This window comes from Acipenser ruthenus, chromosome 14, assembly GCF_902713425.1.
Source record: "Acipenser ruthenus chromosome 14, fAciRut3.2 maternal haplotype, whole genome shotgun sequence".
NCBI classification, from domain to species: domain Eukaryota; kingdom Metazoa; phylum Chordata; class Actinopteri; order Acipenseriformes; family Acipenseridae; genus Acipenser; species Acipenser ruthenus.
Genome location: NC_081202.1, coordinates 35,786,040 through 35,800,509, shown reverse-complemented (window position 1 = coordinate 35,800,509; position 14,470 = coordinate 35,786,040). Strand labels below are relative to the sequence as shown.

The following is a 14,470-nucleotide window of genomic DNA, read 5'->3' as shown; positions in this document are numbered from 1 at the left end:
AATTCTCATTGCCTGTTGGGAAATGTAGTCTCGATGGGTGTTTTTATATAACGCTAATGGAGGTACACTTTTTGTTCTCAAGTTTTGTACCTCTAGCAGTTAATTGTCCTTTTAAGAAGAAAAAACAGACATAATTTTTGGACAAGTAAAAAAACCATATAGGACAAATTTACCCTCCTATTTCAAAATTCTGTGTTTGTGATGGGAACTGAATGTGTGTCATTCCATGTTTCCTTCCCGACCGCTTTTCTACGTACACATGCTGCCCATGTGAATGAAGAAAGTCAGCTAGAGATCAAAACCACAAGACAGCCTGTGAGCCCTGTGTAATGTTATATCGTATATTAATTATTGTATATCATATATCAGTGTATCGTCCCTAACAATGGCAAGAGTGCTGAAAATCCTGCAGACCCTGAGGAATCACTGGAAGAAGTCTGTGTTCGGGGTCTGTGTTGTATCTTACGGGGGGCACTGGCTCTATGGAAAACACTGGTATAGTAATTGAATAATAATTTTGCACTAGTCAATAGTTATAATCATCATTTTATTATGTTTTGAACAGCAGTCAGTAGTACTTGGTAATTTCTGAAAAAAAAGTGTATTGCAGTGACTCCTATTAGCTACGTTAGGATTATATTTAGTGGTTGCTTATATACGTGTATATTAATATTATTAAGTATTATTATTTATTTCTTAGCAGACGCCCTTATCCAGCGTGACTTACAATTGTCACATTATTTTTACATACAATTACCCATTTATACAGTTGGGTTTTTACTGGAGCAATCTAGGTAAAGTACCTTGCTCAAAGGTACAGCAGCAGTGTCCCCCACCTGGGATTGAACCCACGACCCTCCGGTCAAGAGTCCAGAGCCCTAACCACTACTCCACACTGCTGGGGTCTGAGTGAGCAAAGATTGGCAAAATAATCTGCATCCACTGTAAATAGTTTGTGTTGGTACTGTGTATCCTTTTTAACACACATTCGCCTAGATGTCATGTATAATCAACTATTAAAAATAAAACGTTACTTTATAATAATTTATTTTGGTAAAAGACAGCTTCAGCCTCCGATGTGATGTGACAGTGAAGGTAGTTGTTTTATTGCTCCTCAGAATTGTAAGATGACAGACTGACAGGTGTCTTTGTTTATGTTTTCAGTGACAATTTATTGCGGAGGGCAGCATGCCAGGAAGCTTTGGTAAGATGCTTATTTGTTTGTTTGTTTCATTTTTAAATAGATTAAAAGTTAAGGAGAAGAGTTTAAGACTGGTTTCACAGACCCTGATTAGGTCCAATCGTGGATTACTTTACCTAAATTGACAATGAGTTGTCCAAGATTAGTGTGAATCGGGGGTCTGTGAAACAGCAGTAAAAGTGTAATCATTGCCTAAACTAATAAACCAGATATTTACATTTACTTTAAGTTTATTGGTTACATATTGGGGACCATTCAATCATATACCCCATTTGTATAATACCCTGATGTTGTTTATGTTTATTGTCTTTATAGCCTTACTGAGTATACTTTTTTATGCACCTTTTTTTCTGGACTATCGGCAATTATGTTTCATTTTTCTTAACTTCGCGTTTTTTTTGCGTTTGTTCTGTTTAGAAATTTGGCCAGCAGATTATCCCAGCGAACGTGCAGCTTAAAAAAGCCACCGTCATCCTCAACCCCGCAGCCTGCAGTAGGTAAGCTGATCATCATGAAAGTTATTCGTTTTCAGTTTTTATTATTGAGGAGCTTACAAACTGCCACAATAAATCGATCTGTTGGAAAGCAAATTAGTTTGATGGGAAACTTCTTTCAAATGAAGCCCTCTGTGTATTCAATTGAATATTTACCTTTCATGTAGAACAAGTTCTGAACTAGTTACAAATACAGTATTGTTTTTATTTTCTACCGTGGCCCTCCTGGCACAGTTTTCCAGTAAGGACTGAAGGGCTTCCTGCATGTCTTTGTGATTTGGTGTTTGACAAGGCTAGTGTTAGACATGATCGAAATCTAGCTTGTCTGCTTACAGCCTTAGATGTCTCTGCCCGTGCTACACTCAGGTCAGGCTGTGTTTTACCTGGTCAGTATAGCTAAGCACTAAGCTCACTTACAAGCCTGTGGAAGCAAGCTTTTTCTGTCTGTCCCACAAGGCTGGTAGTGCAAGGATAGCAGTGAAGCTCTTGTCGGAAGGCTCATGTTTTTACAGGAATTTCTGTCTCTCTCTTACCAGGAAAGCAAGCACCCTTTTTGAGAAAAATGCAGCCCCCATCTTATACTTGTCAGGCATAGAGGTGACACTAGTTAAGGTAAATGGAGATTTATTTTCTGTAAAAGCTCAAGCATACATTGTTTCCTGTCAGTAACCAACCAGCTGCTTCCCCAGATGACTGACATGCTTTGCAGCCAGTAAGATGTTTTGACCCAGAAGACATTGCGGCTTTGAATGACATAGGAATAAAGCAGTAACAGGCTTCCAGGCAAGAGAAGCAAACTGAGAGCTTTATTTAACCAGATGTAGTACCAGGTGTTTCAAAATGAAATGACTTGTTTGCTAAACATGCGTTTCTTTCAAAACGGCACATTTGAGAGCTATATGGTGACTGAAAGTGCAATGCAGGTAAGGCTTATGAAATGATTTTGTTAGCTACAACCACTTTAATTCATCTGTTACAGACAGACTATGAAGGCCAGGCAAAGAAGCTGCTGGATCTGATGGAGCAGACCGATCTTATCATTGTGGCTGGAGGTGACGGGACCCTGCAGGAGGTAGCGCGTCCTGCCTGAATCTCCTCATTCTTTCCTTGTGTGGTCTGCTCCAGTAGTTGTCTATGTTAAAGCCAAATGAAACCCACCGTTATTTAGCATATAGGACCCGAGCTATACCAAGGACATCAAATAAAAACGGCAATATTATGAAATCACCTTGGTATTTAAATTTTAAATCAGTGATCTGGTTTTGATGCATCCAAGTTCCATTTCTTATCCTTTTTATTCCAATTGTTACATTTAAAAAAAATATATATATATATCATTACCTACCTGAAAGCGAAAATGCTTTTCCTAGTGCTATATATCGTCCTGTTGTTGCAAGAGGTGTAATGATTCATTGTGCACTTTCTTTACATATCATAATAGAGGTATGTAAGAGGTTTCTTTTGTGATACAAGACCAAATGGTTCTTGTATGAAAAATATGTATGTTTTATAGTGGGTATAAATACATACTCTTCCTATCTCATTCATTTTTTTCTTTTAACAAAATAGTCAATTTAAATGATCATATGAACTTGTTACCCCATCAGGGACCTCACATGTATTGTATCGCAAACCTGCATATTGTGATTCATATTTTATCGTGACAGTAGTGTATCGTTACACCCCAAGTTGCTGCATGCATGTCACATTGTTGCATAGTCTGATGAGATTTTGCAGTTCAAATACTTCCAAGAATTCTAGAAACAAATGCTCATATACCAAAATGAATCTTGTAAAATATATGATTTTAATCTACATCAGATTGTAAAATATATGATTTTAATCTACATCAGGTTGTAAAATAAATGCATGTTTGGTTTCATTTGAGCACAGATTTTGTTTTCAATGAAGGACATTTTAAATATATTTTACATTTGAGAAAATAAAGATTGCTTGTATTGGTTGCCAACAGGCCCATATACATTGATTTTAGTGAAAAAGATAACCAATTCTTCACAAAAATAATTTATTTTAACAACTTATTTCCATTATTCTTATTTTTTATTTTAGCTTTTCTCTTCACATATTCTTTAGAAAACAAAAAAGCACAAACAAAATCTCAATGCGTTTCAACAGAGTCTTAATCATGAGTACATTTAATTTGATACAGAGGAACACCCCTTTTTTATACACTTGTTTTCCACAGGTGATTAATCATCTTTACATCACAAACCTTCTATTGACAATTAGAACAATAAAAAAACAACTGAACATAATGAGTAATTAGAATTTTGTGAAGAATTGGTTGTCTTTTTCAGTCGAATAAATGTATTTTACATACCATGAAAAGGTGCATCCTCATACATCTCGGTATCATGTATTTACACCATGAAGAAGCATTATCTTTTCATAGGGATATATGTGGCTTTTACTTTAAAGTATTGCCAACGTCAGTAAAACATATAATGATGAATGTGTGATTTTAGGTAATGTGACCATGTCTAAATGTATCTTATTGGATCCATAGAGGATGGTTCTTCTTCCTCACTTATTTCATTGTCTGTCCCTTTAGGTGATCACTGGTCTGCTGCGACGAGCCGATGCGGTGAGTTGTTTTAAATTGAATTTCTGATCTCTTTGACATCAACTGTCTTTTCTGTGATGCTTTTCAAACCATTCACAAGCAGTTCTGCCGCGGTGGATGGGTGCTTTATCATCTTGAAAGTTGCCATCGCCATCAGGGTTTATGGACAACATTGTTAGAAAGACTTGTAAATGCTTAAGTAAAATAGAGAAGCTTTATAAAGCACATTATTAACCTAATCTCTAAAGCTGCGTCCGCACTGGACGGGAGCGAATAATTTAGAAGTCACTGCAGTCAAATGGCAGTATCCACACCAGACGCGAGCGATGTCGCTTTGAGAAAACTTCGCGTCGCTAAAATAGAACCTGTTTCTATTTTTTTTTTTTTCGTCACGTGACTGGAATGAATCTGACCAATCAGAAGCAAGGTTAACACCCTTGAAACACGTCACGCCTGAAAACAAGTCATTTTCTGTAGTACCAGTAGTTGTGGCTTGCAGGTGGTGCATTTAGCAGCACCGAGACATTTTCTTTCCGATTATGCAAGCTGCAAATAGGTTTATTAATGAATAAAAATAAACCGGACCATACATGTAGTCTATATATGCAGCATTTAAATGAAAAATGTGTACTTATTGCTAGCTTTTAAAAATGACACAAAAAACCTGCATTTACACAACTTGAACACTAAATTTTTCTGTGCCACAAATCCGTGACAAGAAGAAGGTCTTTACATATGTATAAAGTTATGTGGAGATTCACCAAGCAGTCATGTAAAGTACTGTGTTTCCGTGTAACAACGGTGTGTTGTAGTTTTGTATCGGTAAGCAGCTTAGCTGCCCGATGGTCAGTCAGGGACTGTACTCTGTTTAGTTAGTACTCCCTTGAGGAGTTAGGCTTTTGTTTTGTTTGATTTTTTTGAATAAATATACAGGCCCTGTCCTGTTTAACTACATCTGTGGTCCAGAAAATGTTTCTTTTACATACAGCAAGACAGTGAAAAGGTCCCGAACTATGGCAAGGCACCCCCATATATATATATACATACATACGTATATTTTTTATTTTTTTATTTTTTAGGCCACCTTCAGTAAAATTCCAATTGGTTTCATCCCCCTGGGAACCAGCAACACTCTGAATCACACTCTGTACCCAGACAGTGACAACAAAGTCAAGTAAGTACCTAAAGATGGGTCGGTATAGAATGTGCACAATATGATAACCCTCAAAACAAATACCATGGTAACCTTAATATCACGCGGTATAGGCCATCATGCAAAATGAAGACTTACTAAAATTGAGAAATACCTCTACTGTAAATTGTAATTCACAAAAAAATACTTCCTTTTATGGAATGATTTCAGCTTTGGCATTTTATGTTTTACGAAGACAAAGCTGAATAAAGGCATACCAATTGTAACTTTTTTTTTTTTAAGACAATTGAAATTTAAAAACTTTAAAAGAACACCTAAAGTTGTACAATATATTATTCTACCACAGTATGTATTATTGTGTTATTAAGAGCTAACCTTTGCTCAAAACAACATGGAGCTGCAGTCTGTTTGTTAGAAAAATTCTATAGTACACAAATAAATAACTAAAAAGTGCTTTGTTTAGCTTATGGGAAACAGAATTAGGAAGATCAGTCATATTGCTTCAAACACAAACATTTACCACTGCAAGTTATTCAAGAGCAGAAAAAAGTTGGGTTTTTTTGGCATGGGGTAAATAAAATACATATAGCAACACCATTAAAACTGTATTTTAGTACTAAGATGTATGTAGTTAGATTTATATCCACAGTTCACGTGACATTGCACAAGCAAGCTTCCAGTGCTGTTACTAATGATTATTACACACGTGGAGTCTGCAAGCACTTACCTTAAAAAGTTTTAATACTGTAAATAACTATTTTGAGAATAAGTATGCTGTCCCGCTGCAGTCGCTTGTCTGTGCTAATTGAGATATTGAAACTTGTATTCTGTGTCGTTGACAGTTTCCTTCAAAACCATTGTCAAAACACAGTACCAGTTCAGAGAAAGGTCTTCCTCAGACACTTTGCTAAAGCTGCAAGTACCATCGCTTGGTTTAGAAGCATGTTTGCAGAAGAAAACTGTAAACCCTGATGAGGATGTTGAATAAAAAGGTGTTCATTAAATCGCCTTTTCCTTCACTTAGTTCATAGGAACTCGAACATTGCTTTCTTTTGTACTTCCATAATTACAGTATATTGCGGTGTAGAATAACAGGACCGATGTCAATACCGTAAAGTACCTAAATCGCGGTAAACCGCAAAACCGGTGTATATAAATAACCCAGTGTGGAGTTGTGGGGGTCCTTACTCTACATTTTATACAGGAATTTGTGCTTTTGTTTCAGCCACCTGAATAGCCTTGCTTGTTTTTTGACATTTTCAGGCACATCACTGATGCTACCCTGTCCATCCTGAAAGGAGACACTATCCCCCTAGATGTGCTGCAGATAAAGGTATGAAACCAAGCAAAATTTACAAGAGAGGAGTACAATACATGGAGCACTTTCTTGTGTCCGGCTTACAGCTTCTGATTGAACTCTTCTTCAGATTTTCAACAACCACAGCCTTGGAATTCTATCGTGCCTGATGAGGTGCTTTACCTGCAGACCAGGAACAGGCTTGACTGATACATTTTCAGTTTTAAAACCTATTATATGTATGCTGTATATAATATTTTGGCTTTAAATGAGTGTTCGATTTGATTTTAGTGAACTTGGTTATTACTTTGATCATTTTCTTTCCTTTAATAAGTTTCACACAGATGCCCAAATGATCACAGTTGCTAGGTGCCCAGGCAACAGCATCCCATATTGTTGTGAAACGGAATTGGAGTGTGTTTTTTTTCTTGTTTGTTGATCCCCCTGCTTGTTGTTCTGTATCGACAGGGAGAGACGGAGCAGCCAGTGTTTGCCTTGACCTGTTTGCAATGGGGAGCGTACAGAGATGTAGCTGCAAACATTAGCAAGTAAGTCTACTTTACTAAGACCGTCGTGTTTTAATTTAGATGGAAATGGTCTTTTTTAATTTTTAATTTGTATACATGCCAGGGGGCGAAGTGTAATTGCCTAAACGTTTAAACTTTAACATAGTGTGTATGGTTGTCCTCATCATTAAAGGTCCGTCATGACTATTTTATAAGTACTAACATTTCAGTATAATAACAGTGATTAGTTTGAAAATGGGATGCCTATTACATCTGATGGGCTTTTAATATAGAAAAGGTCAATTGCAGTAAGTTAAGATTTTGTGAAAAGAAAGGATTGGCTTGACCACAGACATTGTGTGTTGATCTGCAGTATTTAGAGTGTTCAAATTGACCTTCAAATTGGGGAGAAAATAATTGGACACTCAAAAATTCAACTACCAGTTAAATCCTTTTAAAAAGTATGAATGCATTTAATGAAATAGCTGCCTGGGTCCTGGTATTTTAGAGCTACATTTTGTAATGTAATTTTTTATTTTTTTACTATTACTACAACTCCATATCATATGAGTCTTATAAAATATGTGCTTTTTGAATTAATATGTTTTGATTTTTTTTTTTTTTTTTTTTTTTAATGACCCATGTGTTGGTATTAAGATCTGCCACGGTTTAGATCCTTGAAATGGACCCCATTTTATTTGTTTCTATTCTGTTAATATGCAAAGAGCCTTGTAGAGAAATGTAACAATGTTTACTTATTTTCAGATATTGGTACCTTGGGCCTTTAAAAACAAAGGCAGCTCACTTTTTCAGTACTTTGAAGGTATGCTAATTTTATAAATGTTCTCTTAGCTCAACCAAAGAAAGGAGCCATCTGGGGTAAAATAATTGGGCACTCTAAATTTATTTAAAATATATATATATATATAGTCACAGACAAAGTATGAGGGCAGTTAAAAAATATATTAAAGTACAGATTCAGCTTCATAATAAAAGAACACCTTATTGCATACCATGCATAAATGAAAAATAACATGTAAAAACTAAAAATATTTGGCAATCAACATATTTTGTATTAAACCCATTTGTTGCTAATTATTGACGGTTACCATGATTGAAAACCAACACCTGATTATAGTTATAGAATAAGTAAATACATAATCAAGTGCTGAAAAATAAATTGGAAATTTGTGATTCAAATAAGGATAAGGCTAAAGAGTACAGCAACGATCTCAAAATGGCAGTGATTCAACTAAACGAAAAAGGAGAAACTACCAGAAAAATAGCAGAAAGATTCTGTTTACCGAAAAGCACTGTGTGGGCTATTACTGACAAACACAAGAGAACAGGAACTACTGCAACTAGCTCCAGGTGTGGAAGACCAAGAAAGATTTCTGCAAAATCTGGAAGAAGAATCGTTTGAGCAGCCTGGCAAAAGATTTGACACAAAAATTGAGAGAAGATGGTCAAGAAATTCATGAGCGAACAATTCAACGATACCTTAACAAGATGAATGTCCATGGGCGAAAACCAAGATGCAAACCTTTGTTAAAAACACTACAGAAAAGAAAGCGATTGGAGTCTTCTATTGAATACGTGAAGAAGCCTGATGATTTCTTCAACCAAATGTTATATAGTGTTAAACATGGTGGAGGTTGTGTGATGGTATGGGCTTGTTTTTCTTCCTCAGGCACTGGTGACCTTTGTATTGTAGAAGGATCAATGAATGCTGCAAAATATCAAGACATGTTGTACTCTCATTTGTTACCCAGTGCTAGAAGGCTCATTGGACTGATGTTTGTATTCCAGCAGACTTCTGCGAAGTCTACAAAAGAATTTCTGAAAAAAAGTAAGATTACAGTTATGGATTTGCCAGCTCAGTCCCCAGACTTGAATCCCATCGAAATGTTGTGGATTGACTTGAAGGCTGCTGTTGCAAAAAGGAAACCAAAGTCGATTGCAGAACTCAAAGCTGTATGTGTTGAAGAATACGCAAAAATATCTCCGGAAAGATACCAGGAAAGTGGTTTCAAAATAAAAAGCTGTAAAGCAAGCAAAGGGTAGGAACACAAAATACTAATGTAAGGGGGCCCAAATACTTTTGTCAAAGTATGAAATTTAGTTTTTTCATTTCATGCATGTTATGTAATAATTTGTTGTTTTATTATAAAGCTGAATCTCTAATTTATATCTTTCAATAGAACAATTAGAAATGATAGAAATCACTTTCTTTGTGCTCTTTCTTTTTTTAACTGCCCAAATACTTTTGTCTGCAAGTGTGTGTGTGTGTTATTTTTATTTCTTTTTAAATTGAGTTGCCTCAATAATAACATGTTCTGATATTCTCAATTACTAAAAATGTAAGTGCATGCAAGGGGCACGTTACTACAGTTTGGATACTGTCAGCACACTTCAAATGAATAAGTCATTTAGAATTTTGTATTTTAATTTTGACGCAGGAATGGCCACAGAGTCATCAGGTGTCTCTGAGGTACCTGGGCCCCACAGCACGGCCCCCCGATGAGACCAAGGAACCCTCCCGCCCGCAACTCCTCACCCGCATATTCCACAGGCTGGCGCTTTACTGGTCTCCCCCCAAAGAGGGTATGTAAGGCAGGGGGGGCATGTATTTACCCTCCTCATTTCACCCAGTGGAAGACTGTCTCTGTAACTCTTTAAGTAGTAAAATAGAAAAATGTAAAAGTAACGCTACATAAATCTCTTTCAGCTTCTTCATTTTAAATATCTGGTTTAAATATGTATTGCTGTTTCTGTTTCCATCATTATTTATTTGTCTTGCTTACTAAGCGGGTGTAAATCTCCTTGAACTCTGTATTAGTCATGCTGGTGTTACTCCCTGGGGCGATTTATTGACCCACTTAGTAAGATTACCATGTACAAATAACATACAATGAAATGAGGTCCTCTGAAAATCTGGTCTCTTACAGCTTGCGTACTTCCGTTCATTATATGTCACAAATGTCTAGTTTTGAAAGAAATAAATGTTATCGTAAGCATTTTTATTTAGAGCATGATATCTGCTAGTTCACTAATTCAGAAATATCTGTTTGCAAGCCTTTCTTTCAGATAGTGTTGCATGTCCTTTGTCTTTTCACCTGGAGGGTGAAGTTGTCCCCACCCCTTCAATTGCTTCTTTCCTGTCACCAGCCATCTGCTCCCTTTATTGACTGCTCCCCCTTTCAGCCTGTAACAAGCTTTGACCCAGGGGATACCTCTGAGATGAAATGACCCAGGAAGTGCAAATGCAAACAGATAACCTGAGAATAAGGCATAGAAACAGAACTTCCTTTAACCTAAAGTAGTACCAGATATCTGGATATATTTTCAAAGTGTTCACTCCAGTCATTATAGAACTCATATTTTTTAAAAGAAGAAAATAAGCTGCAGATTTTACAGACTAGAACCAAACAATAATAATAATAACTTAAGTCCCAACTTAACTTATCTGCTATTCATCGCTTTCGAATCACTCTAAAGCTTTTTGCTTCTGTTTTGTACAATTTACATAGAATGTTCTTCTTTAAAAAAAAAAGATTTAATTATATACTGCAGTAAATGCTTTAAAAATATGGCCCATCATGTTTTAAAAACTAAAATACATGTGTGCTATATTTAATTCAGAACTGCCCTTTTGAGACCTTTGGAAGTGCAAAACATGTAAGACTGAATTTTTTTGTTTAGCTACAATTACTTTAAGATCTAAAATTAATCTTTTTTTCAACCACCTTAAAACACTGTTTTTAGAAAGCAAGGAAGAGATTGTTTAACAGTCAGTGTTTTATTTAAACAGAACCTCCAAAAGAGACAGAACCAGAGCCTTGGCAAGAGGTGGAGCTGTCAGCAGTGGAAGTGTCAATCAGCACTCACAACAGAAACCCTGATCTCCAAGTGAGGGCTGTGTGTGTGTGTGTGTGTGTGTGTGTGTGTGTTTGTGTCTGTGTTCATTCTTGACAGTTTGAACAGAATAACTAGAGACCCATTTCACAGGAGTTTGAGCCATTCAAAGAGTAAGTAGCAGGATTCTGAAAAATATAGCGCTCTAGTGCACCGATAGTGTAAGCATTGTTGCTCACATTGTCAAACAAGTAACACAGCAATAACGGTCCATGATGTGGTACAGAACAAAAAAGTCAGAGCACTTGTTATGTGTGTTTTTTTTTTTTAATCACTCTTCCTGCAGTGATTTAGAGGACAGATCTCAAACCCCAGTGCACTAGAGCGGACATTTTGAAAAGAGCTTTGAAACAGACAGTTAAGTGTAAAAAATTGTCAGGATGTTAACAATGAAGAGGAAAATTACAGGTACATAATTTAAACAGTTGTACTATAAATGTTATACGTTAAACATATAACGTTATATTTTTTGGAACCCCGCTACTTACTCTTTAAGCTTAATTATTGTAACCCTAAATTTGGTTCAAAGTATAAAACAAAACAGCAGGGGTGTCAAGTTTAAATGTGACGCTTCTGTTTAGTTACTACATTATCATCCATAACTATTAAAAACAATACATTTAGAAATCCTAAAAGAAACTTAAAGAATTCAATGACAAATGTTTTGACTAGAAGTTATTATTTTTTTTATGTCTCATGGAAACGCTTGTCATTGAACTTTTACATTTCTTTTATTAACAACTTTACAATAAAAAATATACTTTAACATTTTGTTTTTTAGTGTATTCTCAATTAATTGTTATTAATGTTTGACAGTGATTCTTAGAAATACTAAAATAAACTTAAATTCAATGACAACATTTTGACTTCAAATTTAAAGACATTGAAAAATAATTCTAGCCGAAATATTTGTCATTGAATTTAGGTTTCCTTTAGTATTTATATTCAGCGCTATTGAGTGTTTAATAGTTACGAGTTGTTAGGAGTGAAAATTGGGTAGATATGTTTAATGTACCCATTAAACATATAGTATGTGCAGGTTTCTATTTTCACATTTTGGAAGTGAACTTTTGCCAATTTAAAATAGCTTTGGAGAAAAGGAGCAAGTTGTTGCCGGGTTTTCTGTTAATCGTGTAATTTGCTTCACAGCGCACAGAAGATGCCCTGACAATCTGTGTGGAACCAGACACTCTCAGTAAAGGGGACTTCATCGCCATGGGGTAAAGTATTGTTCACCTAAGTGTTGCGATTCACAGCAATTTATTCAGTTACCCTCTTTGATTACATTGAGTGCTTATGCTTATTATTCTGTGTGCCTGTACAGGAGCACAAAGCTGACAGACCCGTCTATCTGTCCGGAGAGTGGGGTCTGTGTGCAGGCCAGTAGCTGCCAACTCAATCTGCCAAAGGTGAGTGGCTGTCTTGTTTAATTTAGCTACTTTCCTGTGGTGTGTGGGGGAAGGTGAGCTGTTGCCAGGATTGCACCGTAGAAGGCGGGATTTGAGGCAGCACAGTGATTGTAATACTGACAGTCTGTGCAATATTTAAGCAGTTTTAACAGTGTGCTTGGAAAAGTAGTGTGTGGCTCTGTTAGAAAATACAACAGCTCCTTGTCACCCTCAACGGATACATTTTCCCATACCTAATTAAATTACATGGAACTTATTTAACATCTCCTAGAATTTCTTTAAAGGCAAATGGGTTGTGTACAAGAAAAAGGAGCAGAACGAATCTCGGTAGGTTTAGAGGTCTGTCAAACATAATTATGTGGTGGAAACAAATTATGGAACTATTTTGTTAGCTAGTTAAGTTGGCACATTCTCAGACAGTTTTTAGTCAAGTATACTAAAGCCCCAGAATATAAAGAATATATTAGCCTGTGAGATTAGCAGTTTTTCTGTCACTGACCCTGCACTTCCTGTCACCCTCAGGATGGCGCTGGTTTCTACAGCATTGACAATGAGGAATACGAGGCCATGCCTGTCGAGGTCACGCTGTTGCCACGGAAACTCAACTTTTTCTGCGATTCCGGCCGTAAACATGACTTGCTGAACTAGGCACAAGGCATGAAAGGAAATCAAAAAAGTGTCTACTGAAGCAAAACTGTGCAGACTTGGTCACATGCTTCAAGAGATGCTGAAGGTACTGAGATGCAGACGCAGTGGCTGAAATAAGAAGTGTTGCTGTACCCGGCTTATGGTTTTGTCATAAGAAGTGTTACTGTACCCGGCTTATGGTTTTGTCATAAGAAGTGTTACTGTACCCGGCTTATGATTTTGTCATAAGAAGTGTTACTGTACCCGGCTTATGGTTTTGCCCACTGGAATCTTTGGATAAGATACTGGAATAGCCAGTCCCATCTTGTCCAGCATGCATTGCTTTCCATTGTAGATCCACATCAGAACGTCCAATTTTGCTTGCAGGAGGATGGGCTTCATATTCTGACTAAAATTAGTTCTTATATATGGGCCGGCCATACTTAAGACACAGTTGATTTTTGAGAGGCTTACAGGTTCTCATTTAAGGGTCTGTAAATGATGGATCCCCATCGGCTGAGGCTGTAAAAATGTAACAGAAAACGGCTGGTTTCAGAGACTGATCACTAATTGTGGATTATTTTATCTAAAAGTAGTTAATCAGTGTCTGTGAAACCAGCTGTAAAGGTTTTAACTAGCATACACAACTTCAATGAGAATTTTAAATTTATTATACCATCTTTATATTTTACTTTTGTATTTAATTCAGTGGTTTACAGTGCACCAGACTATAACTGAGAGAATGTTTTGCTGAATGCAAGGTTCTCATGAAACAGGTCATTTTGTTTAAACGGTTAAGATCTTTGCTTTCGTTTTACTGTCTTACAGCCTTATTTCAGATTCCCTCAAAAGAAATTTACTCACCCAAGAATTTTGCCTGAATATTGAATATTAAAATATATTTTTTTCTGTGTAACCTAATTTACTTGTTTGTATCATAACTGAAACAATATTTTACCATGGAAAACTATTGACCAGAAGTGATCATTTACATGTCTTATTTTGTAATGGAAATATCATGCATTGTAAGATGATGTACTGTGTTTTGTATTAAATGTATGTCATCGTCCAGCAAGTATTAGGACTGATGAATAAATTCTGAATATCGCAGTATTCCTGAATAGATTTTTATTTTGTGATAGCAGTAATTCCTGCCAGGGGGAGTGTCCCGATGAGATCGGAGGTTGCCCGCTGACCTTCAGATCTGAGCTGTTATAGGGAATTGCTGTGTTGAGGGAACATAATTGGACATTCTAAATTGGGGGGTGGGGGAACATTTTAAAA

General features: G+C 36.3%; 1 protein-coding gene across 1 annotated transcript; it reads left to right on the top strand.

The window, feature by feature from the left end:
• Positions 1-76: 76 nt before the first annotated feature.
• On the top strand, positions 77-14,299 carry agk (acylglycerol kinase). Its single transcript, XM_034032364.3, has 15 exons — positions 77-495; positions 1,165-1,204; positions 1,619-1,698; positions 2,232-2,307; positions 2,675-2,767; positions 4,268-4,300; positions 5,359-5,453; positions 6,696-6,765; positions 7,198-7,277; positions 8,001-8,058; positions 9,695-9,839; positions 11,047-11,144; positions 12,300-12,370; positions 12,475-12,559; positions 13,082-14,299. The coding sequence occupies exons 1-15, from the start codon at positions 386-388 to the stop codon at positions 13,205-13,207; spliced, it is 1,260 nt and encodes a 419-aa protein (XP_033888255.3). The 5' UTR covers positions 77-385; the 3' UTR covers positions 13,208-14,299.
• Positions 14,300-14,470: the final 171 nt, after the last annotated feature.